Genomic DNA, 26,248 nt, shown 5'->3' with positions numbered 1-26,248 from the left:
GAAGGCTGACCTGATGATTCCGGATTATTACTGCTCTAGGAACCCGGACTACGGCTATCATTGTACCAGTGGGATGGTCTGTATGCAGCTGGAGCTGAGCAATGTGCACAGAGGCTTTGACGGATTTGATGAATTCAGTAAGTACAGTACACAGAGGCTTTGACAGATTTGATGAATTCAGTAAATACAGTACACAGAGGCTTTGATGGATTTGAAGAATTCAGTAAGTACAGTACACAGAGGCTTTGATGGATTTGATGAATTCAGTAACTGAGTAAGTCAATATCCATCAGTCAAGCATTTCATTAGAATATGATTGGAATGATTAGATATAAATGCACCCTGTTTTCCCACCTTTATGTCAAAATAGATAGTAGGCAATGGAAAACACGCAAAATGTTAAGATAGGCCTAATTATTTCATGGTTTTCCACTACAAATTAATGATATATTTACAGTAACGAGTTTCTTCACGGTGTATGAAGCTGCATCACAGGAGGGTTGGGTGTTCCTGATGTACCGAGCTATTGACAGTCTCTACACAGAGCTTGCTTTTGTTTACTTCATAACACTCATCTTTATACTGGCCTGGCTCGTCAAGGTATACATGTTCTATGAAATTTCTTTTATAAATAGAGTTCACTTAATTTAAAATTGACGCTGGAACAGGTTAAATCTCTCGTTTTGTTGTAATGGCAGTATCAACTATCTTTAAATAATTTGACTATTTTGTAGAACATCTTTATTGCCGTAATTATTGAGTCATTTGCGGAGATTCGGGTTCAGTTCCAACAGATGTGGGGGTCACGAGGCAGTGCTACAGATTCTGATTCTTCACAGGTAAACACAGTAGATATTAATGCAGGTATTCCCCGTCATAACAGAATATATCACAAGATTGTAAAATACATACAGAGTATATTCTATACTTTATAATTTCTGGGCTCTTTACTCGTAGGTAATGTTATATCTCTTTATTCAAAATCTCTTGGTATATAAAATTTCTTCATGCGGCTGTGTTCAGCCTATGTATTTATGATTATTTGATTTTCTCAATTGGTACAAAATCAATAGAGATGTATCATTGCTAGCTGAGGACTCCATTCATTTAGGTATCATTTAACATTTTAATGCTTGTATTGTTATTCGACCTTTCACTAGTTGATTCATTTACCACATATTTTCAGGCCCTTAATAGGGGAAAAAAAAAAGGAATTTTGTTATTTCTGTTTTTAGGTAATTCAGTGTGAGGGAAACTCCTGGAGGATGGTATTAATTGATGAGAACAAGGCTAAAGGCTTTGCTCCACCTTTCTTCCAGAAGATTCTTTGTTCTAATTTCTTCCATACCTTCTTTCTGTTGCTGGTTTTTGCCAATGCTATCACTGGGGCTACCTTGTCATTCCGGGGTCAGACAGGTGTTGGGAGCAAACTGGATGGCTTTTACTATGCTGAGGTAACTAGGTTTTAATTGAAATATTGTGAGCACACATATGAGATTGGCTTTCTCCTCAATTATCTGTTGGAAAATTAAATTAAGACATAAATGAAATCCAGGCAAATTTTCTACACTACAGAAGGAAACGTGTAAAACAAATCTGAAATGAACAGTGTTATTTACAAATGTTAAAATTACTTCATAAAAATGTGAATCTCTAGCATGCTGGATAGATACACCATCCTTTTCAGGTGGCATTCACGGTTCTTTTTGACTTGGAAGTGCTGTTTAAGATTTGGTGCCTGGGTTTCCAGGGCTACAAGAAGAGACCTTTCCACAAGTTTGAACTACTTCTGGCTGTAGGGACGACACTACACCTTATACCTCAGTGTTATAGGGGACACTTCACTTATTTCCAGGTAGGATTCTACAGTTTAAGATTTGTCTTTGTATAGAATTTTAAAGTTCATTGTATACCTACCTTTACATGGATATTTTTACTGTTTCATCTTTTCCAGGTGCTGAGAGTTGTCAGGTTAATGAAGGCTTCCCCGATGCTGGAGGATTTCTGTTTCAAGGTGTGAGACAGTACCATGTATTAATAAATCTTGTATTTGTCAATGCTTAATACAGTCGTGCATAATCATCATAAAAAAGGATGAATTGGCATTTTTGTGTGTAAATCAATCAAGATTGGTTAACTGCTTACAATTTTCATTTTCACATACATTTTTTTTGTCTCATTGGCATTCAAAGACTGGACTACTGAAATTGTACAATATTGTATTTTGCTAGATTTTTGGACCTGGTAAGAAGCTGGGGCACCTGATCCTGTTTACCATGTGTCTCCTGATTATAGCCTCCAGCATCAGCTTACAGCTCTTCTGTAACATCAGGAACTTTAACAAATTTGGAAGGTTTGATCAGGTGCATACTTATTTCATCATTTACGATTCAAATTTAAATTAAATATAACAATCAAAAAACAAAGAAACAAACTATTAACGAATAGCAAAAATGATACAGTAAAACACGTTTAGCACGAACACGGATATAGCGAATTCACGGATATAACGAAGTTCTTCTGGGTCCCCGGCAAAATTCTTATCAAATCTTCGTAAAATTTTACGGTTATAAGGAACTCTGATATAACGAATTTACGGATATAGTGAACTGATTTTGAGTCCCGTTGAGGATAAATATAATGAATTTTACATCTTTTATAACGAACTTTCAAAGATCTCAAAATTTGATAAATTGAACTGACTTTATTTTCTTTCAGCATTTGTATATAAAATTCAATTCATAATAAAACCTTAGTTATCGAAGGTATGTTTTGTAATATTTGCTTCCCTAACATATTTGATAGTAACACTTGAAGGAAAACATGCATATTGCGAATTCGCTATATATGGTTATACAAATTCGTTATACGGATATAACGAATTACGAATATAGCGAATTAAATTCACAGGTCCCCAGGACTTCGCTCTAACCGAGTTTTACTGTATGAATGCATGTTTATAATTTTGTTAGCTCACCTGATCTAAAATGAGTTTTTCTGATCAAAGTTTAAGTCTTTTGTCTGGCTGTTTGGAAATTTGTCACATTTCTGATCTCTTCTCCAAAGCCATTCAATAAACTTGGCTTAAGCATTCCAAGAAGCACAATGCTCTCAACTGTCAGGTTTTTTGTTAAACATACAATATATTTAGAAAATATTACATGGTAAAGCATTAGCTGCAGAACTGTACCTCTCTTCACCATAGATAAATTATGAAAACATAGTGCATAAATAAGGACAAGGAAGGTATGTACAAAAAACCCATTTAATACCTATAAATTATTTTGTGAAAATTAACGATTCATTTTGTGGAAAATTAAGTTTGAGGAAATGTAATATGTTTGATTTAATAACTAATATTCATTCGGTAGCAAGAGCAAACAGGATCAGTGACATTGCGGGCCTTTGGGCCTTTTGTTATATTTTTATAATGAATAAACTAATTTAATTTTTTTTTTTCAAAATGGCATTGAACATATTATTTGATATGTCTGCTATTCTATACTTGATATCTTACATTTGTTAATATACATATTTTCATGTAACTTGTCAGATTTTGTTATTGTGTCTATTAAGTGCTCCATAATTTTATTCCTCACAGAGTTAGATGATGTTATAACAGTGTACTTCCTAAACACAATTGCAACAAATGGAAAGTATATGCTTGTAAAGACATGAATATGGATACATTTAATTGATTTTTTATGGACAAAAATTATTTATCTTTTACTATGACGTTGTTTATTTAAACTTTCCCACTTTTGATCAGGCTTTTATGTCCATGTTTCAAATTTTGACCCAAGAGGGTTGGATAGAGGTGATGGATGGGGCCATCGAGGAGACAGAAACAGAAGGCTTTTTGTTTCCACTTATTTGTGCCATTTATTTCATTTTGTATCACCAATTTGTCACAGTGGTGAGTAAGGGAGATAATCCCATATGGAATCGTGCCTTACAGGGTTGTGTGCCTTTATTGATACCCAAGGAGAATGGTCCAGTTTTCTCTGTCCCACATGTAAATTATATTCTATGTTAATTTAGGGGGTGGGAAAAGTAATGAGCTGAGTTAAATTTGTTTTGACTTTAAAATTAAAAACGAAATTGATTTGCAATTCACGAAAAGTATATTATTGTCAGTAAAGAGTGGACTGTTCTCATCCTACTCTGATTTGTAAATCTAATTCCGTATACTCACAACACAGTGGTTACCATGTTGATGAACTACTGTATCCTTGGTGATGGACTAACATTTCTGATGTACTTGACAGCATGTAGGTGATGAACACTCAGAGAAAACAGCATGTGCACTCAAGTCAAGGGAGATTACTACTCCTCAGTACTCGGCTTCATTGGATATATACATGTACCTTGTCTTTTGTCAAAACTGCTGTAAAATTTTTTTAATGAAAAAAGTGTTATGAAATGAAAATTCTGCAGCATTTATTACAAACTTGAGCAGTCTTGCATAGACTTGGTATAAGTTAAAACACAATGAAGCTGGGTACTGAGAAAATATTACATGTACGTATTATGAGATGCTTTAATAGTTATGTAATTCTCTTTCCTTAGGCGTTCATGTCTATGTTTCAAATCCTAGCGAATAAGGGCTGGACTGAAGTGATGCAAATCACAATGTGGAAAACAGACCGCTTCTACCCCATAGTAGCAATCTATTTCATTTTCTACCACTTATTTGTTACGCTGGTGAGTACTAAGTCGGCTCAGTGTTTGCTTCAGAGGTAGATGATGGACACTGACTGACGTTAAGTGGCAGCCATTGGCTGGAGATTTAGCGTAGATTAGTCAGCGAGTCCTGTTTCCCGGGTCACAGTGGACGTACTGCTTCCCTTGATTCTCTCAGTGGTTTTGTTACTGTCGATCAGAGGCTTCTTACTAGAGAGTTTGTGTAGACGTAGGAAATATTCATGTTTTGTACGTGTTAGATACAAAAAGAAAGTGTATTAGACATATCACTCAAAAATGTATAAATAGCAGATTTGAAGGAAAATAGGATTCATTGCTTTGGTGATTTAACTTTTATCATGATGAAAATAATCATTAAAGTGGAACTGATAAGGAAGAGATTCATTTCACTTTTGAAATCTGAGAAAAAAATAATGGAAAACAAAATAGATTTAAAATCATTTAATTTGGAAGATATACACTGTATAATGTATATTTTTTTTAATAATCACTATGTGTCTTGTACATGTAGCTCCATAGATCATGTTAGTGTAAAGAATCACTGCATGTATTTGGAATACATGTAATTTATGTTGTCTACTGAATAAACACCCTTGTAAATGTACAGGCACTAAACTAGATGCTGGTGTAAAGTAATGCTGATGCAATAGTAGTCTTTTAATTGACAGCAAAATATGAAGTGGAATATGAGATTCTTTTAAATGTGCACTTATACCTACAGAACAAACCTTTGGTCAGTATTTAGTATGATTCTTTTCTAAATTTAATTTTGTAAAACTGTGAACAAACTTTTTTGAAAAATAGAAATAATTTATTAGCTCATTTGATGTATGTGTCTTAAATTCCCTTATAAAACAGTAAAGAGCCTCTGAATTGAAGCATTAAGTAATGATAAATATTGATTCAGGGTATCATTGGAGAATTATAAATGTATTTAGTGGAATGCTGCATAACAGTACACTCGGATAATGTTATCAGTCTTCAAAAGTTCTGACTTAACCATGACCCAGAAAGTAAAGGGTATACATGGAATTAGTGCCCCATCAACCACTACACTCCTATTGGATCCACCTAACTGTTTAGACTTTTACTAATGTGATAATTCTCCCATAGATATAATCATTGACACAGAGAGAGAGAGAATCGACTGGGAAGCTTAGGTCCGCAGACCGTTAAACAGGACTTCAGTTTAAATCTTAGAACTTTGTCTTTTGTGTTAAAACTTGTCAATGAGTCTGAAAATTTATGTTCAGTATTTTTTTTTTCTCAAATAATTTTGAAATTTAGAAATGAGGTTTTGTTTGATGAAGACAGGTTATTTTGTTATGCAGGCCAATGAGCTGTAAACTGAGTAATTATACAGAGAATAAAAATTACCTGAACAGTATTAGACAATTATATTTTTTCTTGTCCATATATTGATCTTTGTTTTAATTATTATATTGGGACAAAAAATGAGGTTTTCAATGCTTTCTGCAGTCCAGTACTAGATTTTTACCCCTTGCAGTAAATAAAACAATTTAAATTTTTGGAATTTTTGTTCTTACTATCAGAGAGAACAAAGCTAACTAAGATGTTACTGCTGTAGGTTTAAGCTTGTTGTGGGGTTGTAAGTACTTTTCTTGACTGTGAATTGAACAGCATGTCTGATTTTTCTACTAACACATTCCTCACAAATTTTTGTAAACAGTGAGAATTTTATTGCATGATGTTAAAAAACAGTTCAATTTGAAAAAGAATTCACCAAATTTTAAATAAAGTTTTACACCCCGAATTCTCCACGTTCACTCGAATCCTACCTTCAGTCCTCACAGTTCCTCCAAACAAGTTCCACAGTTATTTAATATTTCCGCAATTTCCCCTTTTTCTTGATATTTATTTTAAAAACCCAGTACACCAAACTGCCATTTTCTCTTTGCACAGATTTTTAAATCTTTCTCTTTATTTTTTGGTAAATTATGATATGTTAAGAGTTTATCAATTGAGCAATTTTACAAGTAAGTGATTTTTATATAGAAGTTAATAAAATTTAAAATTTGTTTACAATTCTTGTATTCAAATAGTAAATCAGAAAATTTCTTATGTTAATATAGCTCTTATAAAAACAGTATTAATCTATGATCTATGCATGAAAGGACAAATTCAACTTTCTGGTGTGTAATCAAGTATAAATAGTACTGAGCAATGAAATAAAGAAATACTTGTATGCTGCATGTGTCTAATGACCAGCTTCGCCTCAATAAATATTAACTCATGGGATGTACTATATTTTACTAAATTTACTATTACAGAGATTGTACATGTATTTACAAATTGAACAATATGTATTATTACTTTGAAAGATCTGTTCATTTTTATTTTTCCTTTATTTAAAATTTGTTTTCTTTAGCAACTGAATCTTAATATAACATTATAAGTACCTAAATATTAGAAAGATTTCTAAGCCCTGCTCACTGAAACAATGAGCATTTTGTAGTGCCCCCTGTTTTGTGGTTGTACAGAGTTATCTGACATTGATTTACTGTGTATATAGATTGTCATCAGTTCCTTTGTGGCGGTTATTCTGGATAACCTGGAGTTGGACGAAGACATCAAAAAACTCAAACAGGTCAGTACCACTTGTACATTACTGTAAAAAAGAAATCATCAGAGTAAAAAGTGTCTCGCAAAAAAATTCAGTATAAAACAAAATAATGTATGAGGTATTCCAAGCACCATAATTTACAATTTTCATTGATAATAAAGGAGTATATATGATAACAGCCAATTTTGGCCCCCTAAAATCAACATTTTAGAATGACATTCAGATATGTTTAATTGATATTTGTTTTGTAGAGGAGATTATATTAGATATATTTCCAATATATTTTTCACATTTATATGCACTCACTAGCTGTAAATGACATGAGAAATAATGCTATTTTTGCTATCTAACAAAAAAGCCAAAAATATGCCTTTTTCTTGATGTTTTTTCTTATGGGAAACATAGAGCGCAGTGTAGATCATACATATATTTTTTTTGTCACTAATCAGTATTGGATAGATACATCTTTGGTAAAAATATAAATCTTGTTCTAGGCTGCGCTCTATATTTTCTGAAAGAAAAACTGCTTGAAAATAAGCAGTTTTATACAAAATATGCTAAAATGGTGGGAAAACGTGATTTTTATGATGTAATATTTCTAAAATAACGGCATTTTGATCAAAATGAAAACGACCAATAAAGGTCGCAGATATAGCTGTACAAATTAAAGCTATATACAAAGTAAAGTTAAGATATCCATTTTAAGGGGCCAATTGAGACACCTACCATATATCGCTCTTTGAGTTGCATGCATTGGCAAAGTTTATTGTTGCCAAGGTCAATGCTGACAAGGCTGAAAGAAGCCATTATAAGGTGACCATTTAATAAAAATCCTCATTACTGTAGATCACTTAATTTTCGCGACACCTTATTTTCGCGAGATAGTCATTGACCCCTGATTAGCGAGACAAAATTTTCGCGAATTGTGGTTATTGCTCTATATAATCTTAAGGAATACTATTATACACGAGAATTAAATTTTCGTGAGCACACTATCTCGCGTAATTACGCGAAAATAAAGTTCTCGCGAATAAAAAGTGATTTACAGTATATGGTATTAAACATTACCTCAGAGAAGTTTCTGATTTTGATTACTTTGAATTCACAGGCAGTAATATTTGTATTGTATTTATATATTGTAGTTGAAGGCCAGGGAACAGGTGACTGAAAGCCAACAAAAACTCCCCATGCGGCTTCGAGTGTTTACCAAATTCCCGTATGGTTTGAATTTGTACTATGGATATCATTTCTCAATTTTTGAGTCCCTGTACTTTTGTTTTCAATTTAACATATTTCTTTTTACTTCTGTAATTTTTGTTTTTATTTGATAACTATATGATAATTATGACTGTGAACAGGAGAGTTGTTTTTGTAGGAACCACCCCCAGATGGTATACCTGTATAAGATCCCGGGAGACTTCAGCCTTTCTCAGATCAGGGAGAGCGTCATGAGACAGTTCTCTACTCCAGAGGTCAATCTCACCGTGGACATACAGGAGATGAATGAAGAAAGCACCACACTGGTCAAATTCTCCCCGGTCAAGCTGGTCAGACAGGATGTGAGCGGATCTAAAAGTGGTGGAGCTATGGAGAAGAGGAGCGGAATCACACTCATTGTGAGGTAGTAGATAGTCAACATTTATTTCTTTCTAGAAAGTGAAAATTTTGTAGCAAAGAGATATTAAAGACTAGAAGGTTATAAACACAGTTTGTTTTTTTTTAATTTTTAGAATAAAAGCATCTTAACATATAATTTATCCTCTTAGTAAAAAACTATGAAACAGAGTTAATTTGTTAGAAGACTCAAAGACACATTTCCAGAACATTGCATCTTCATTCTTTTTCAATTTTTGGTGACACCTTGAAAAGTTGTATAGCCTTAAGCATTTTACTGATACTGATATCATTGTACAGGGACTCAGCTCAGCAGAAGATGCAGGTGTGTGGGTCTACTCAGCTTGTTCCCAGTGGCCCCAAGTCCCTGTTATCTCAGCAGTACCAACTCAGGATGGACAGAAGGTTAGAAAGTCTTTACTGGCCAAGGTTATCTCTTCTTAAATAATAAGGCATATTTTTATTCAGTTCCCAAAAGTGTGATCACTGGGCATAAACAGAAAATATATACAAAATTATGTTTAAAATATTCTGTAACATTTCCAGAAGCATGAGAGGTTCTCGACCTGGAAGTCTGAAAACCAGAAGTACTGCCAAGGAGAATGGTGACATCCACCTCGGAAAGATCAACAGCTCAATATTAAACCGGACAAGGACACCTGACGACTACGACATAAAAGTCTGGCAACAGAGGAAACAGCAGGCAGAGATCAAGAGGTAATGGAGTAGGCCTATAGCTTGTTTTCTGACATACCATGTTTTGCATCAGTGCTTAGTTTATATAAATGGTATATTTGAATTCATTCACATGTACTTATTCTTACGCTTGTTACCCATACAATATGTAAACATTATGCATTACAAATGGCATTTCATCAATACAAACAATTTTTTTAGAAATGATACATTGATACAATTATGATCAGTTCCTTAACTTTTGTTTTATTGGTTTCCAGGAGCCAGCAGGAGGAAGACCTGAGAGAGAACCACCCCCTGTTTGACACGCCCCTTTTTACCGTGGGACGGGAATCACAGTTCCGTAAGGCCTGTCAGATGATTGTCAATGCTCAGTATAACCACACACTGAGAGACCCCATCACAGGGAAGGAGCTTAATAGCAAATATAAACGCTTACAGTAAGTCATATTGAGGCAGATAAAATTAGAAATTTTTAGGGGAATTGAGTAAGTTACCTGATACCATTACACATTTCTACAGGAATAGAGTAAGTCACATGGAAACTGATACTATAAGTCACTTCTAGGTGATACAGTAATTAAACTCTGGTACGGAAAATCATTCACTTGTAGGCTAAAACAGTAAGTCATTCACCTTTAAGGATCAATTAGTATCTCAGAAAGTATACCTTTATACTGAAAAAATGTCAAAGACAACTCTTCAGTAAATATTATATATCTAAAGGAATTTTGTCTATAACCTGTATTTCTAGGTTGGATTTAGTGAGTCACTTCTAGGCTGTTAAGTAAGTCATTTATATGCTGAATACAAGAGAAGAATAATGAACACACCAGAACTTCAGGTTATTATCAGAGATATGAATGTTAACTTTTTCTCGAAAATTAAATATACCGTATTGTACATAAACAAATATAAAACTCATCAATAAGTTTTATTTTTTGTTTCAAATTCAGCATAATAATGTCATAAATAGGTTTTTGCATATAGATCCTCATTTTGACTGCTATAACCTGTATTATCTACATGTAACTAAGCAAATTTACTCTTGATTTCTTGAACTCTTGACCTACCTGGACTGGGCAGTCCCGATGATCTATGGAAATTTACCTTTGATACTTGGCTATGTTGTACACAAAGTTACACAATTAGCAACTTTACCTGGACATTTAATGGCCCCAAGAGAAGAATAATGATGTTTATTCAGGTGACACATAACTTAAGGTTATTGATTTAGAAATATGTTGCCTATATGTATTAAAATTTTTCGACTGTATTACGGTAATTTAATATACATGTACCATATTGTAATTGCATTAAACAAATATAAATTTAATTTTTATTTCAATAAGTTTCAAAGTTTTGAAAATATCAAATTCAGCAGCCTAATGTCAATATGTATTTTTGTATAAAAGTCAAATTTCTTCTGCATATGTTTGGAAAAGTAAACTATGAAGATTAAAAGTGTGCATATAACGTTAAATTATAAAAATTGCTGATGATGTGTTTTGTAATCTGATAATAAATATTCAGATGGGTCTACGAAAATATATAATTGCTTTATAAAAACCACGTGTAAAAAGTTAGCACTGTATGAAAATCATTACATCCGGTAAGACTAATGTAGTCAAGGACTTTGGAGGAATGCTCAATCTATTTATTTATGCGGTAGGTGACTGCCTGATTTGACTGTTCTGTACATTTAAGCATTGAATTCATATTTTGGGATGTCTTCGGTCCTATAACACACCTGGCCGTGTCGGCAAATTGAATACCGCGCTGTGATAATTTCACGTGTCTTATAGAGATTTGAATGTCGTGGATTTCTAATGGATTTCTTGAAGAAAATTACACTGAATGTAAATATTATGATTTATTTGAAATTTTTGTGTGCTTGTGTATCATGTCAGGCACAAATCACTTTGTCCAGTGTTTTTTCAGCTGTCTTGGGGGTTCACTTTTATAAAGTTTTTTAGAACTTTCATAATATGAATCATATCAGCATGAAACCTTCATGATAAAGTTATACATCTTAGTAAAACACAAAGTCATACTGAATTGTGTCCTACATCCTCAGGCCTTTGGCAATCAGGTAGCTGGTTGTTCTGATGTATTTGTATCATTTTCAGGTGAGTGTGATATTTCTGTGCTGGATGCCACAGGAAGTGAGGCGTGACTCCCCTGCCCAGGTGTTCATGTTACTGCGGTGTCTGCGGCCCCTCAGGATCTTTGTTCTGGTCCCTCACATGAGGAAGGTGGTGTACGAACTCATCAGGGGATTCAAAGAAATCATATTGGTAAATCACACACCTTAAAATATGGTGCAGAATCTTCTTCCTTGGCTCATTCTTTTACCCAGTTCAGGCTCTTTGATGATTGAGTGCTGACATGTGACTTTGAATGTTGCAGGTCTCTGTTCTGCTTGTGGTGCTCATGTTCATGTTCGCCATTTATGGAGTTCATGTTCTGGGAGGAAAACTTCATAAATGTAATGATCCCAACATCACCACCAAGGTCAGAAATTCTCAGTTATTTTTACAGGAATTAAAAGTTATTCCCTTAATAGGAATTGTAATGCGATATAATTTATAGATAGATATAGTACTTGTATATTCATTTAGTAACACAGGCATAAAATTCTTGATATTTGTAGGAGGAATGCAAAGGTAGATTTTTCCAGAAAGTTTTTGTGACACAAATGAAGATTCCTAATGGTACAGAGAGTGAGGCGGGATTCTATGTTCCTAGAACTTGGTGTGTAGCATAATGCATGTGTAGCACCTAGAATTAGTCATTTAAAGGATCTTTTCCTGTTTGTATTTTACAGTCTCACATAGATTAGGTTTTAGATGAAGATTCTATTTTAGGTCCAATCCCTATAACTTTAACTTTGATAACATTGGGAGTGCCATGTTAGCTTTGTTTGAAGTGTTATCATTGGAGGGCTGGCTGGAGGTCAGAGATGTCATCATAGAGAGAGTGGGTCTGGTAAGTCGCCAAGTAGAGAGATCTTCCATTAAAGTAAATTAAACAAAACTTGACGTGGAACTGAACAAAATTTGACAGTTTTCATTATATTTTCAAGATCATAAAACTAAGCCTCCATAAGAAATGAAATTTTGCTTTACATCAAATTATGTTCACTGTAATATTTTCAGGAACATGCCATATATGTCCATGTTTTTGTCTTCATGGGTTACATGATAGGCCTGACTTTATTTGTGGGTGTGGTCATTGCTAACTATAGTGAAAACAAGGTATAGTCACATGTTATTTATTTACATATATTTTTATATGTAATTAAATTAATAGCAAAATAATTCCCTATTCTGTATTCCATTTGATCGACAGGGAACAGCATTGCTGACTGTGGATCAAAGAAGATGGCTGGATTTGAAAGGAAGAATTAAACTGGCTCAGCCATTACACATACCACCTAGACCTGGTAAGGCTGATAAATATAATTTTATGGTGTCATTAATAGAATGCAAAATCACAATCACATTATGATAAATTTAATAATTCTGCATGAATTTAGCAATACAAAACATTTTTGGCACATCTTTGATATTACAGATGGAACAAGTTTTCGAGCTAAGATGTATGACATCACGCAGCACAAGAAATTTAAAGCAGCGACTGTGTTCCTGATTCTGGTCAACTGTGGGCTGCTGGGAGTTCCTGTAAGTATTTATAGGGTCTTCTAGATTTGTTATAAGGCTGTCTGGGTACCATGAAAATCATTTTACTTAATGTCTATTATTTTTTTGAAAATTTTTGGTAGTTGATAAAAACATTACTTTGGTTATTATTATTATTTTAATGATCAATTTACAGGTTCTCTATTAGTAATCACGAGTTCTGTCGGTTAACAATTTAAAATAATCTAACACAATATAAACTTGACTAGTACCTTTTCACTTTCCGACTTGCTATTTACAGCATAATTTGGGAAAGTTAGAGGAAGACATCATTTATGTGTTCCAGTTAACCCATTACTTGAATTTTTAAATGACTGTCTTTTAATTGGCCATGAAATTGCATGGACTTTCTTATCAATTAACCTGCTTTTCAATACATTATATAAGTACAGTATTACACACTGTTAAGCTTAGGACTGTGGAACTTTAATTGACAGTTGATGCATCTTTAGGGAAAGTGTGTAGGAAGCCAAAATAGTTTAGTTTCACTTAACTTTGGGATTATATGGCTTTGTGTACATGAAAGTGAACTTCCATCATTATTTGACTGTATCAATATACAGTATACAATATACATTTTGTGTTGTGTTATAGTGGAAATCTTCCAATGCCAGACAGACGTTTATCTTAGGCTCACTGTCGGCTGTGTGTACTCTTCTCTTTCTCTGTGAGGTAAGGATGGAATGCTTAGAAAAGAGAGAGGTTCGTGATTGTTGTGGCATAGAAAATATTCAGTTCAACATTTGTATGTCAAAGTGAGTCAGAAGTTTCCAATCACTTCTTTTAAATATGTTTTACCATAATATCTTAGCCCATGGATGTCTCAAGTTTTCTGGGTGCCATTAAATTCATGATAATGAGATTTGACTGTAAATACAAGCACTCAACACTTGATCTCAAATTGAGTCTTAATATTTTGTTAATTCAGTATGTCTGTAACTTTATCTGATGTCATGCACTGTTTTGATCAGGTGATTATAAAGATGATAGCCTTGACCCCTAAGGGTTACTGGACCAGTAGGAGGAACCGATTTGACATGCTGCTGACCTTTCTAGGGGTCATCTGGATCATACTGCACTTCACATTTAATCTTACTGGGCAGGAGGTGAGATCAAAATGACTACTTCTGGTACAGTCTAAACAGTTGACCAATTACTGTTTGCTTATTTGTTTAACTGGAATTCATATTTTTTATGTACAGGTTTTAATTTAAAGTAATTACTAGGCCGAACAAGTAGCTTTTATACTCTGTAATTGTGACATACATGTTCAAGTGTATAAATACTGTGATTATTCTTTTTGCACCAAGCAATGCATTTTATAGCTAGGTCAAATATTTGTTCCATTTATGAAATTTTGCTATCTGAAATTAGGAATAAGGAGAAACTTTTATTATCTTTTTATGTATATTAAACTTGTTGACATTGTAGATGATTTACTTTCAGGGTGATGCTAATAATGTTTTTGGAGTCATCATTATTGTTTTGAGATTTTGCACAATTTGTGGAAAACATGTAAGTAACCGATTTATATATATTGGTTGTAAAATTGAGATCTATAATAGGTTATTATATTTACATTATTTTTAGAATATAATTTATAGCTTGCAAAATTGAAATACTAATTAGGGCCCCGCAAGGACTTGCGGGTGCCCTATAGTAATCAGTCTGTCCGTCCGTCTGTCTAGCTGTCCGTCTGTCACTCTTCCGTCCACAAATTTTCTGTTTTTTTCTAATTACTTTTTTTAAGGTTGCCCAATCAGGTTCAAATTTGGTATGGTAGTTCAGTAGGCAGAAATACATATTTTGATGCTAAGTTTGGTTCTCTATGTCTTCTGGTTTGGAGCTGGGGTGGTGGGGTAGATTCCTTAACTATGCATAAGAATGAATGGGCAAAGAGAGATAACTGCTGAGAATGTTACCTTTGTAAACAGGGAAGGCTGTGCAATTTGTCCTTTGGGATTAATTAACATCCACATGAAGAAAATCCTAAGCATTTTCTGTAAATGTCACATTGAGATTAATTACTGTACCAGCCTCTGTCTGCAATGAACTTTGTTTTGAAGTTTAGGTCAATTTTGAATGATGTGTACATTCTTTGAAATATGGATTTAAAGTAATGTTCATACTTTATATTGGTTAAAATACTGTACACAACGATTTAACATAATTTTATTGAATTCTAAAATCAAGATATATATTAAGATATCCTTTTTTATTATTACTATTTTATTTTTTAATTATTTATTTAATTTAATTTTTTTTGCTGCCTTAATGTTGTTAAGTTTAACAGGTAATCAGATAATAACCCCATTCTGTCAGTGCTAAAATAAGTTCTTATTGTAAATTTATATAGAAGAAAAGGATGGGAGAGCACCAAAGTTTTACAATTAATATATAGGATTAATTCTTTTAAAATCTTGCTGCAGAAAATTTAGAGGCTTATCTTTATCTGTCACATGAAGATTAATGAACACCTTTGTCTGCAACTGATGTTTGTTTTGAAGTTGAGGTCAACCCTGGGTGATATTAGCATTCACTGAAGGCTTGCATTTTATAAAACACCTGCTTAATTCTTTTTTAAATACACATTAAATTTAGGTGTTTTTTTAATAAGACATGAGGTTTTCCCTGTTTTATGTAAATACAAGGTTACTATTTACAGGTTTTTGGACATTTAGGAATTATCTTGAAATTTTAAAAATACAGTTGTTACTTATAATCTTCATATATTAAAAAAAATGTAATCAAGTAAAACTCTCATTCAATGAGCTGCACCATTATATTTCTACCCCTTCAGCGGGGCCCTTGCTGACTGGTCAGTTTTCTAGTTAAAACGAAGCCTATTATATACATAAAGCAATGACTGCAAGAAGCTAAAGTGCAGCTCAATCTTATAGAATGTAAACTCGAAAAACCTGATTTTCATCAAACATGAATCTAAATCATTTCATTTTTAGGGAAAAAAGTCTGCTACTCGTGCATGTATTTGTCATTTGAATTCTAAGAACTTAAGAGTCTAAGTCTGTCTGTGTGTTTGTCTGTACTAGGCGGCCCTGAAGATGTTGACCCAGACTGTGGTGATGTCGGTGCTGAAGAGTTTTTTCATCATCACGGGAATGTTTCTCCTGATTCTGTTCTACGCTTACCTTGGCGTCATTCTGTTTGGGACGGTCAAACATGGCTATAACCTAGGAAGGTCAGTGTAATTTTGATTTTAGTTAAGATCACTCTGATCTTGATAATGCATGCTACAAACTGAGATTGTGTACTGTGAAAATATGAGCATGTTTACCTGGAAAGATGTTTAATTCCAGACAAGCTAATTTCCAGACCACCCCAATGGCTATAGCTCTGCTGTTCCGAATAGTAACTGGAGAAGATTGGAATAAAATCATGCATGACTGTATGGTATGTAACGTGACTTTATATCATTTGGGTAATTTAACCATCTATTTTACTGGGACAGTTGTGAAGCATTTAGTTGACATTTATTTCCATGTATCTAAATCCTCAATTTTAAGCCAATACGTTTGCAGAATAATGTGTTTGTTGTAATTTTTCCATCTTTTGTCGTGTATCGGAAAAACCTCTTTGATTTTCCCCTTTGAAAATGTTGAAAGTGCTTAATTGTACTTGTATTTTCACAAATATAAACCACAGAATCATTCACAGAGGGTCAAGTTATTAGCTCTCAGTATTACGTACCTGTAGGTGGCGCCTCCTTTCTGTACAAATGTCGGCAACATCTGGGAGTCAGACTGTGGTAATGGGACCGCCTCCATTGTGTATTTCTTCTCCTTCTATATCATCATCACCTACATTGTCCTCAATCTACTGGTGGGTGAGTACTTTTATGCTCTGTCTATTGGTGTGTAAGTACCTTTGTACATGTACAAGCCCTCCCTGTGCCTTTTTTGCCAACTGCAAAGGGAAAGAGCACTGTTTGTGGCATTTAAAAGTGTCATATGGAAAGAGAAGCTGCCCTTCCTCATTTTTGTGCAGATGGTAAAAAAGAAATTTTATTTTAAGAATTTTTGGCTTTTTACAAAGATTTTGTTGAATATTTCAGCTATCATCATGGAGAATTTTTCTCTGTTCTACTCCAATGAGGAGGATGCTCTGCTGAACTATAATGACATCAGGAACTTCCAAAACACATGGAACATTGTGGACGTCAACAGGAAGGTAAGTAAATACAGACATCAGGGAGGATTCGGTGTTATAGAAATGAAGTTGTACATGTAAATGTATGTTTGGAACTACATGTACTTACAGTTTAAAATAGCTTTAAATTTAACAAATTTTTAATGTACGTCAACAAACACAAACTGAGATTGAATACAAATTCCAAGATATGATGCATTAATAATATTTATGCTTCTAAACATTGATATCTATTGATATTATTGCTGTTCTTTTTTGTCATCTGTCCTGTTTATATTTCAGGGATCTATTCCTGTGCGTCGAGTGAAGTTCCTCCTGAGACTGCTCAAAGGTCGTCTAGAGGTCGACTTGGAGAAGGAACGCCTGGTCTTCAAACACATGTGTTATGAGATGGAGAGGCTACATGGCGGAATGGACGTGTCATTTCATGATGTCATCAGGTCTGCAGCCAGTTGTAATACAACTGAATAGAGTAGATCTTTACTCTGTCCCTGCTATTTAAAAAGGAAGAGAGGCTCAAGAGTTACCTTTTTAGTCTTTAGCCTTGGCCTTGAGTTGCCATTTAAGTGCATGAGTGTTTCACAAAAACATTTTCTTTTTTGCTTTGGTTCATTTTTTTGTTTTTATAATTAATAATAGATAATTATCAACATCTGTACTTTCTGATTTAAAGAGTGTCCTTTAAGATTTATTGACAGGGTATAAGTTTTGGTCTAATTGGCCTGAATTTCTTTGCAGCATGTTGTCGTACCGGTCGGTGGACATCTGTAAGAGTCTGCAGTTAGAGGAGTTACTTGCCAGACAGGAGCTGGAGTACACGATCGAGGAGGAGGTGGCTAAACAGACCATACGCAACTGGCTCGACTCGTGTCTCAAGAGGATCCGAGCCGTGAGTATAAACTCAGCAATATCTCACTCAATAAGCTTATAAGGAGAGGGCCCTCTATTAAAATCACATCAGTTGGAAGAATATTGCTATTTTCATGTGAACTTCATTCAAAACTACTGTCAATTTCTCAAATGTACAAACAAACTTTAATTCCCATGCGAGAAAATTTCGCAAGTTCCGCGACCAACTTTTATTTGCTAATATTAATCACTGCGAACCAATAATTTTGATATGCATTAGTAGAGAATGTTTCCTCGGTCATGAAAATTAAGTGTCGTGGATTGATTTCAAACTGACTAATCCCAAATAAAAAATTACGCGAATAATAGTTGGTTTACAGTAACTGTTACACATAATGAAAGCTAGAGCAAGATCAGTTCATAAAGTAGAATATAAGCAACTTTGTTTTAGGTTCCCATTTGTTTGATCATGACTGATCTTTTTGTTGTTTACTATTATGAAAATAAGATGTTAGTAAGAACCAGGGGGATTTATACAAGATCAAGGTTTTTAAGTGAAAAATATTAAAGTTAAGCAGGGCTTTTCATTTTGTGAGCAAGTTGTTGAGTCCAGATTAGGCCATTAAAGTTATTTTTAGATTCTTGTTGCCAAAAAAATTAGTAAAAACTTTTACGAAACTAGTAACTGAGTGTATTTTGATATATATATATGTATATATATATATTTTTTTTTTCCAATTTGTATATGTTTAATTGTATCCTGTTAAATTTTGTCAAGTTTATTTTTATTTCTGGTTTCGTTGTTGTTTAAAAGGTCAGCTGATTTCTATTTTGGCTGTGAAAGCATGGTCATATAAAAATTATATATTTGGTAGCATGTTGTCTATTGTTTTCTATTGTAATCTTTACCAAACTAAAGATAAAGTGATGGAGGATTAAAATTTGTGCCTGTGAAATTTTTCATGAATTTTATTTTAAACATTTATTCAATTGATGAATGCATAAACTATATACATATGATATAATCTATGATTTATTTATTCTTTGGTTGTTATATCTAATTAAACTGGTTTTGGAGCCACTGGTTCATAGTAAGTTATATCTGCTTTGTTTGTTGAGGTATATGTGTTCTTCATTTGACAGAAACTCCCACCACAGCAGGTAAAACCTAGGTTATACTGCATGTAGACAGGCCTCTAAGTGTGTAACAAATTACCTCTGTCCTAGATATAGAAAGCACAGTCATATGTTAGGGTAATTTGTAGGTCTGATAGGTAATCGGTAAAGTTGTAACTTGTCCTAGAAATAGAAAGCACATTCATCTGGTAGGGTAATTAGTAGGTCTTATAGGTAAAATAGTAACAAATTACCTCTGTCCTAGAATTAGAAAGCACATTCATCTGTTAGGGTAATTAGTAGGTCTGATAGGTAAAGTTGTTACTGATAACCTCTGTCCTAGAATTAGAAAGCACATTCATCTGTTAGGGTAATTTGTAGATCTTACAGGTAAAAAAGTAACAAATTACCTCTGTCCTAGAATTAGAAAGCACAGTCACCTGTTAGGGTATATTTGTAAAGGAACCTCAATTCTAGAGCTAGAGAGCAGTCACCTGTTTAGGTAATCAGTAGGTCTTTATAAGAGAACCTCCTAGAAAACAGAGTACTTTAGGGCACCCTGTAGGACTAATTTAGCTATGTATATGTGTAACAACCTCTATCCTAGAAGTTACACCTGTAGTAGCACCTTCTATTAAGGTTCCTGATAGTCCAGTAGGTACACTGAACAAAGTTAATACAGAGCTCTGAACCAGATAAAGAACCCAATATATTAAAACATAGGAGGGCTGATATGTAAATTTGCCACAGAGCCTCTGTCTTATACCCCATTCATACGACGAAAATTTGCTTATGTGTGCAAATTTACATATGAGTAAATATACACACGTGAGTAAAAGTTAATTTGCTATGCGTTCAGACGAGATTTATGTACTATAAGTAAATCCTTATATTTTCATATAAAATGAGGAGATCCACAGATTCAGAATTGTGGATTATTTTTCAGAAAAAGGTTATTTTCTTACTACTTGGGTATAAGACTAACTTTCAAATGTTAATTCCTCAAGAAGAAAAGAAAGGGGAAATCCGATCCATTTATTTTTTGTTAACAGAAAAAAGCGAACTTAATAACTTTTAGGAAAAAATTACACACGAATAAAAGAAAATTTTAAAATCATTGTTTAAAACTGGAAAATGCTTTGGCATCGGTCAAAAAGACTTAAGAAGAGCCGTTAGGTGTTCATAAAAAGATGGCTGTTGCCATCTACTGAATGGCATCTTCAGCAAAATACATGTAAAGTACGACTGGAAATCCTTTTGGTGTTTGGAAATGTAGCGATTTGTCCTTAAACACCAAAAGGATTTCCAGTTTAATTTTTAGGTCATTATGAAGTTTCTGATTTTATATGTATTTTCCTGGAGAATGAAATGAGCAGTCATTTAAAAAAAATCAAACAAAACAAATATATGAATAGGAAATAAACACGCATCCCCTAGAAATTCATGGTGGGATCAGGTGCGATATTAAATTTTAAAATGCTTATTTTCAACAGGGTTGTTGAAATTCCTGTAGCATCAATTTATATGTCTGTAGCTTGCCTTGGTTTTTTAAAACAAAGAAAGGTAGAAGAAAGTCAATCTGCAATGGGGCCCGGGCGATTGATGTAATGCCTATTCCTATCACAGCTCTGGAGCATTCCCATGAACTACTTGAATTGTAAGGGAACCACTTATTGATCTTGCAGGGCACATGTTTGCGTGACCACAGCTATATTTTCATAATTTACAGGCATAAACATACATGTAGGTTTGCCAGAAAGGGTGCAAGATGCGCACATTTTTGCAAATTCAAATTTATCTCAGAGGACACTGAAGATATAGTTGGTCGACCCTTGTTTTCAGAGTTGAAAAAGTCATTTCTGGAAAGAACTATGCTAGAACAATCCGGCGTATCCTTTAAAGACTTTAAAGCAGTACCCTTATCAAAACTCAAATTACTTTCAACTGTCCTTGAAGTACAGCTAAGATGACAAAAAAAAAAAGAAAAGAAAAGTTTTTTTCGTTTTGATTTCTAGCCGCAATACTAACAGACTGATATTATACACACAACAATGCAAAAACAACCAAAACAACACTTAAAATGAAGATTTATGCAATAAACAAAACAATTTACATGCATAAGTAAATTTGCTGCGTGTTCATACAACAAAATTTACACACAAGAACTAATAATTTGCGACAACATGTATGCAAAAGTTAATTTGCACCTATAGTCCTGACCAGGTGTAAATTTACTCAACTGTGCAGAATTTACATGTGAGCAAATCAGTTCAAAAATTGCACATGTGTAAATTTACATATGAGTAAAATATACTGAGGTGTGCAAATCATGTCGTATGAATGGGGTATTAGAAAGCTACACCTATATACTGTAAGTAAGAACTGATATTAAAAAAAAGTCCTGCATAGGGTACCAAACAGGCTGATATGCAACATGAAATAATATTTTATATATTATATGACACCGGTACATTCCTCTAGAAGGTAACAGGAGGACTGATATGTTATGAATGCAGAGTATTACATGCAAAAAGCCAGATCATATTTCATATCAGCTAAAGTGGCCACATATAAGCAGGTGCCAGAAAATAATTAAAGGGATTTAGAGCTCGTTAATAAGCTTTTAACCTCCAAGTTTGCCATGATGTAGACTGTGAAATTAACATGTCCAGACAACAATTAAAATGTAAATGTATACATGTATATGGTCAGAATAACGTGTCTGCAAAGATTTCAAAATTGTATTTATACTGCAATATTAAAGCTTATTAAAAAGATTGACTACATCCCTGCTGTAACAATGAAGGCTTATTGCTCTTGCTGACTGATCTTTCTGCCTTGTTATTTCTTACAGCTCTACTTGCTGCTTTCACTCTTGTCTTTAAAACTCAGGTTTGGAGTGACTATCTTGTTATATTGTTTTGATTTTCTGAACAATGTCCATTTTTTAGACTAAGTGGACTGTAAACAATGATAAAGATTTTTTTAAAAATAATACTGTAACTTGCTTCTCAGTCTTGTATTTATAAATAATTTCATAAAATATTGAGATATTTAACTAATTATGTGTATTTTCATTATAAAACAGTCATATTGTTGATACAGCAGATGTATTGTAACAATTAAAAAGAAATGAGGGACTGTGCATGCCTCAAAGAAGGCTATGAATTTATATATATATTAATGGAATGTTGTCTTAATATGTTATGTTACGTATATTTTATATGCTTTTAATTATTTATTTTTAAGAATATGACATGCAGATATATAATTTAATTGTATGTATATGTAGTTGTGTTTCATTCTTACAAATTACCAGGTACATTCATGCATTGATTGTCAATATTTTTTCCTATAAACAGAAGGAGCACACAAATCTGATCTCGAATCTGCGGGCGACCAATGAACAGCCGCTGTTTACCCTGACAGAGCAACCGTCCAGTGCTGCAGAGAGCAGCGAGGAAAATCGTAATGAGAGTCCAGTGGTACGAACCAGGAAGAAGGGGATGGTAGAGCTTCAGCCCCCCAATATCCTGGTACAACCTCCACCCCCTCCAACACAGGTACAAGCCTTATATACAAATACAGCCCCCAATATACTGGTACAACCTTCAATCCCTCCAACACAGGTACAATCCATTTATAGTTATATACCAATACAGCCCCCAATATCCTAGTACATCCTCCATCCCCTCCAACTCAGGTACAAACCATATATACCAATACAGCCTTCAATATCCTGGTACAACCTCCACCCCCTCCAACTCAGGTACAAACCATATATACCAATACAGCTCCCAATATCCTGGTACAGCCTTCACCCCCTCCAACTCAGGTACAAATCATATACCAATACAGTCCCCAATATCCTGGCATATCCTCCAATCTCTACAACACAGGTACAAATCATATATAGTTATATACCAATACAGCCCCCAATATCCTGGTACAACCTCCACCCCCTCCAACACAGGTACAAACCATATATACCAATACAGCCCCCAATATCCTGGTACAACCTCCACCCCCTCCAACTCAGGTACAAACCATATATACCAATACAGCCTTCAATATCCTGGTACAACCTCCACCCCCTTCCAACACAGGTACAAACCATGTATCCAGATCAATACATCCCCTGGTGCAATCTCCACCCACTTTCAGCTGAGGTTCAACTAATTTATCCAAACCATGCATTGAAACATTTTATCCAAACCATGCATTGAAACATTTTATCAAAGATCTAATATTAAAGTGTAACAAGCTTATTTGTTCCTTACTTTTTATAGTCACCAACATTGAGAACCTCTCCCAGGATTGAGAAGGAGAGACCCACACTGAAGAAACGGTCTGGAAGGCTTTCATCAGGTGAGCAATCAGGGAATCAGATATATCACTTTATCTGTGCAGGAGAATTTAATTCATTTCTAGTTTATGGGCAAACCAAAAAGACCTTATGAAGTTGTTAGCAGTCTCACCATCTGTTAAACTTCCTTTAAGCTGTTCATCTATCTAAATGTCTGACTGTTTACCTGTATGCATATTCAGTTACCAAATTGGTATTTAGATGCAACAGATGCTGAATGTTCATTAACTAGATATGCATCCAAAGCCCTTAGAGATTATATTAACATGTCAGTAACTCCTGGTACAAATCCAGTGTCAGTACAAATCATTAAATGACCTATGTTTGACTTTCAGGGAGTAATTTTAAGGGCCTGACGGTGAACCTGAGTCAGACGTCGGAGATTAAGGGTGAGACCCTGGCCGTGTCCCCACTACAGAAAACCTTCACAGAGAGTATACTGATCGGGGAGAACGTGTCCACCAACATACAGTCCTGGTGGGGGGATCAGTTCTCACAGGACACACAGGAAAAATGACCACTGGACAACAAACTGACCACTACTGACCAGTCACTGATTGATAAAGTGACCATTGTGTATTACACTGTGGATGGCATTGGGTGTGAAAGAAACTGTGTAAAACTGTATCATGTTTTGAATTCATTTTCAAAATGATTTACTAGACATCCATCTCTAGAACAGAGATGCACTGGTGGCTTATCCATTATTATGAAGAAGATTGGATAATTTGGGTAGGGGGTGTAAAGAGGGAAATTTTTTAACAATTTTGAATTTACTGTAAATATATTTTTCATTTGGTCATAATTCTACAGAGTCATTGTTTCTTTCCAATGTGTAGGAACTCTGAATTTCTTGGATTTCTATTGCTACTGAATATGACTTAAATGCAATTTTAAGTATGTTGAGACAAATCTTTGACCTAGTACATAGTGTAAATAATCTGTATTGATATAAATTCAGCTGTTGTATGGGATGACATATTTTCGTATCATATGTAAATGTAAAACAATACAAGGATTTGTGAGTACAATGTGAGTAGGATTCAACATATGGCAGTGTTGTTCTGTGCTTGACCTCTTCACTTGTTACAAGTGTGAAATCAATGTGCAATAGAGGTATATGAAAGACTCTACAATTTAAATTTGTTGTGTATGTGTTCTGAACATACTAATACAAACTTGCCAAACTATAGTGCAATAGAGATGAGTGCAATATCATTATTTTACAGTAATTTTTAAAGATATTTTTAATAATGATAATCAAAATATATGTTGCATTTGCCTAGCAATACAATACAAATTAACTTCTGTTGGCTGTAGGTTAAAAATTCGCCAGTATGATGTTTTCTTCATTTTTTTCCCTTGGCACACAATTCAGAGCAAGTAATAAAAAATCATCATATGAAGTCATTGTAACAACCTTTAATAAATATTCAAATTTGACTTATCTAGAGAATGAATATCTCCTATACAGAAAATGAACTGTATTCTGTCTCAGATCATAAATACTTGTGAATATTAATTATTAATTACATGGTATTTTTTAAACTGTGTATATGTATATTGATTTTGTCTTTGATCTCATTGTTAGTTGCTCTTATCTTGCCAAAAAGCTTTCCTTTGATGTAAGAAGTTAAAATTGTTGAAAGATTTTGAAATGAGTTTGTCAGTTTGAAACAAGTGTTGTATTTATAGATCATGTTTTCAATAAAAGTTGAGTTTTTCCAGATTTCTTACATTTTTTATTTGTGTTTGTTTCCTAAGCCTTAAGCCTATGATGTGGTCATTTGAATTGCTAGTACTGGCCTTCAGACAGGTGTGTGCTTTGATTTGTCTTCTGAAGTTCTAAAGTCAATGAATGTCATCAAGGTGTTACATATTTTACTTTTGACTACTCTCTAACAAAGAGGGAAAGAAGATTTTGCATTAAAAAATACTTTTGATTTTAAAAATTTCAAGGACAGACAATCATGCATCTGGATAAAGACATCACAACACAATCCTATATATTCTGGAATTATTGAGACTTGCTGACCTTAAAGTTATTCACAAGGACAAAAAATCCCATAAAAGCTACTACAAGTACATGTAGTGTCGTACAAGAGCATTGCAAAAAGCAATATATGTGGCAACGCGCTTTGAAAAAATTACGCTTTTTGAAAAAAAATTTCAAAGTGCGTTAAAATTGGGACAATCAACGCAAAGTGCTTTGTAAAAACATTTTTTTTAACGCAGTTTGAAAAAATATGTATAAAACAAAAAATTATATACTTATATTTTAGTAATTGAGAGAATCACAAATCCTCAAAACTTTTCATTTACATGTACTCACTTTGAAAAAAAAATTTCAAAGTGCATAGCCGTAATAGCAAATACATAAACATTTTTAATGCCTACATTAAGAATATCTTTGAAAAACATTTGTGTGCCTAACTCCCCTTCCCGCAGATT

The 26,248-nt window shown here is 33.9% G+C and overlaps 1 protein-coding gene across 1 annotated transcript; it reads left to right on the top strand.

Annotated features, from left to right (window-relative positions):
- Window positions 1-4: 4 nt before the first annotated feature.
- Window positions 5-25,526, top strand: LOC134231315 (sodium leak channel NALCN-like; the record flags this gene model as incomplete). Its single annotated transcript, XM_062713252.1, has 36 exons — window positions 5-137; window positions 458-600; window positions 735-839; window positions 1,236-1,454; window positions 1,688-1,855; window positions 1,955-2,014; window positions 2,232-2,363; window positions 4,570-4,704; window positions 7,238-7,312; window positions 8,431-8,504; window positions 8,664-8,909; window positions 9,203-9,307; window positions 9,449-9,619; window positions 9,859-10,038; window positions 10,121-10,127; window positions 11,216-11,266; window positions 11,728-11,895; window positions 12,008-12,112; window positions 12,252-12,352; window positions 12,466-12,586; window positions 12,757-12,855; window positions 12,950-13,043; window positions 13,175-13,281; window positions 13,894-13,971; window positions 14,271-14,405; window positions 14,746-14,814; window positions 16,350-16,498; window positions 16,617-16,710; window positions 17,014-17,143; window positions 17,372-17,487; window positions 17,749-17,906; window positions 18,205-18,355; window positions 19,459-19,476; window positions 22,794-22,994; window positions 23,721-23,799; window positions 24,133-25,526. Coding segments are annotated over 36 exons (4,359 nt in total), but the record flags the coding sequence as incomplete, so codon positions are not given.
- Window positions 25,527-26,248: the final 722 nt, after the last annotated feature.

Source organism: Saccostrea cucullata, unplaced genomic scaffold (assembly GCF_032062105.1).
Source record: "Saccostrea cucullata isolate Sc308-1 unplaced genomic scaffold, CSIRO_AGI_Scuc_v1 ctg32, whole genome shotgun sequence".
In the NCBI taxonomy this organism is placed as follows: domain Eukaryota; kingdom Metazoa; phylum Mollusca; class Bivalvia; order Ostreida; family Ostreidae; genus Saccostrea; species Saccostrea cuccullata.
The sequence above is the reverse complement of the archived record's forward strand: the minus strand, read 5'-3'. Positions and strand labels throughout refer to the sequence as shown.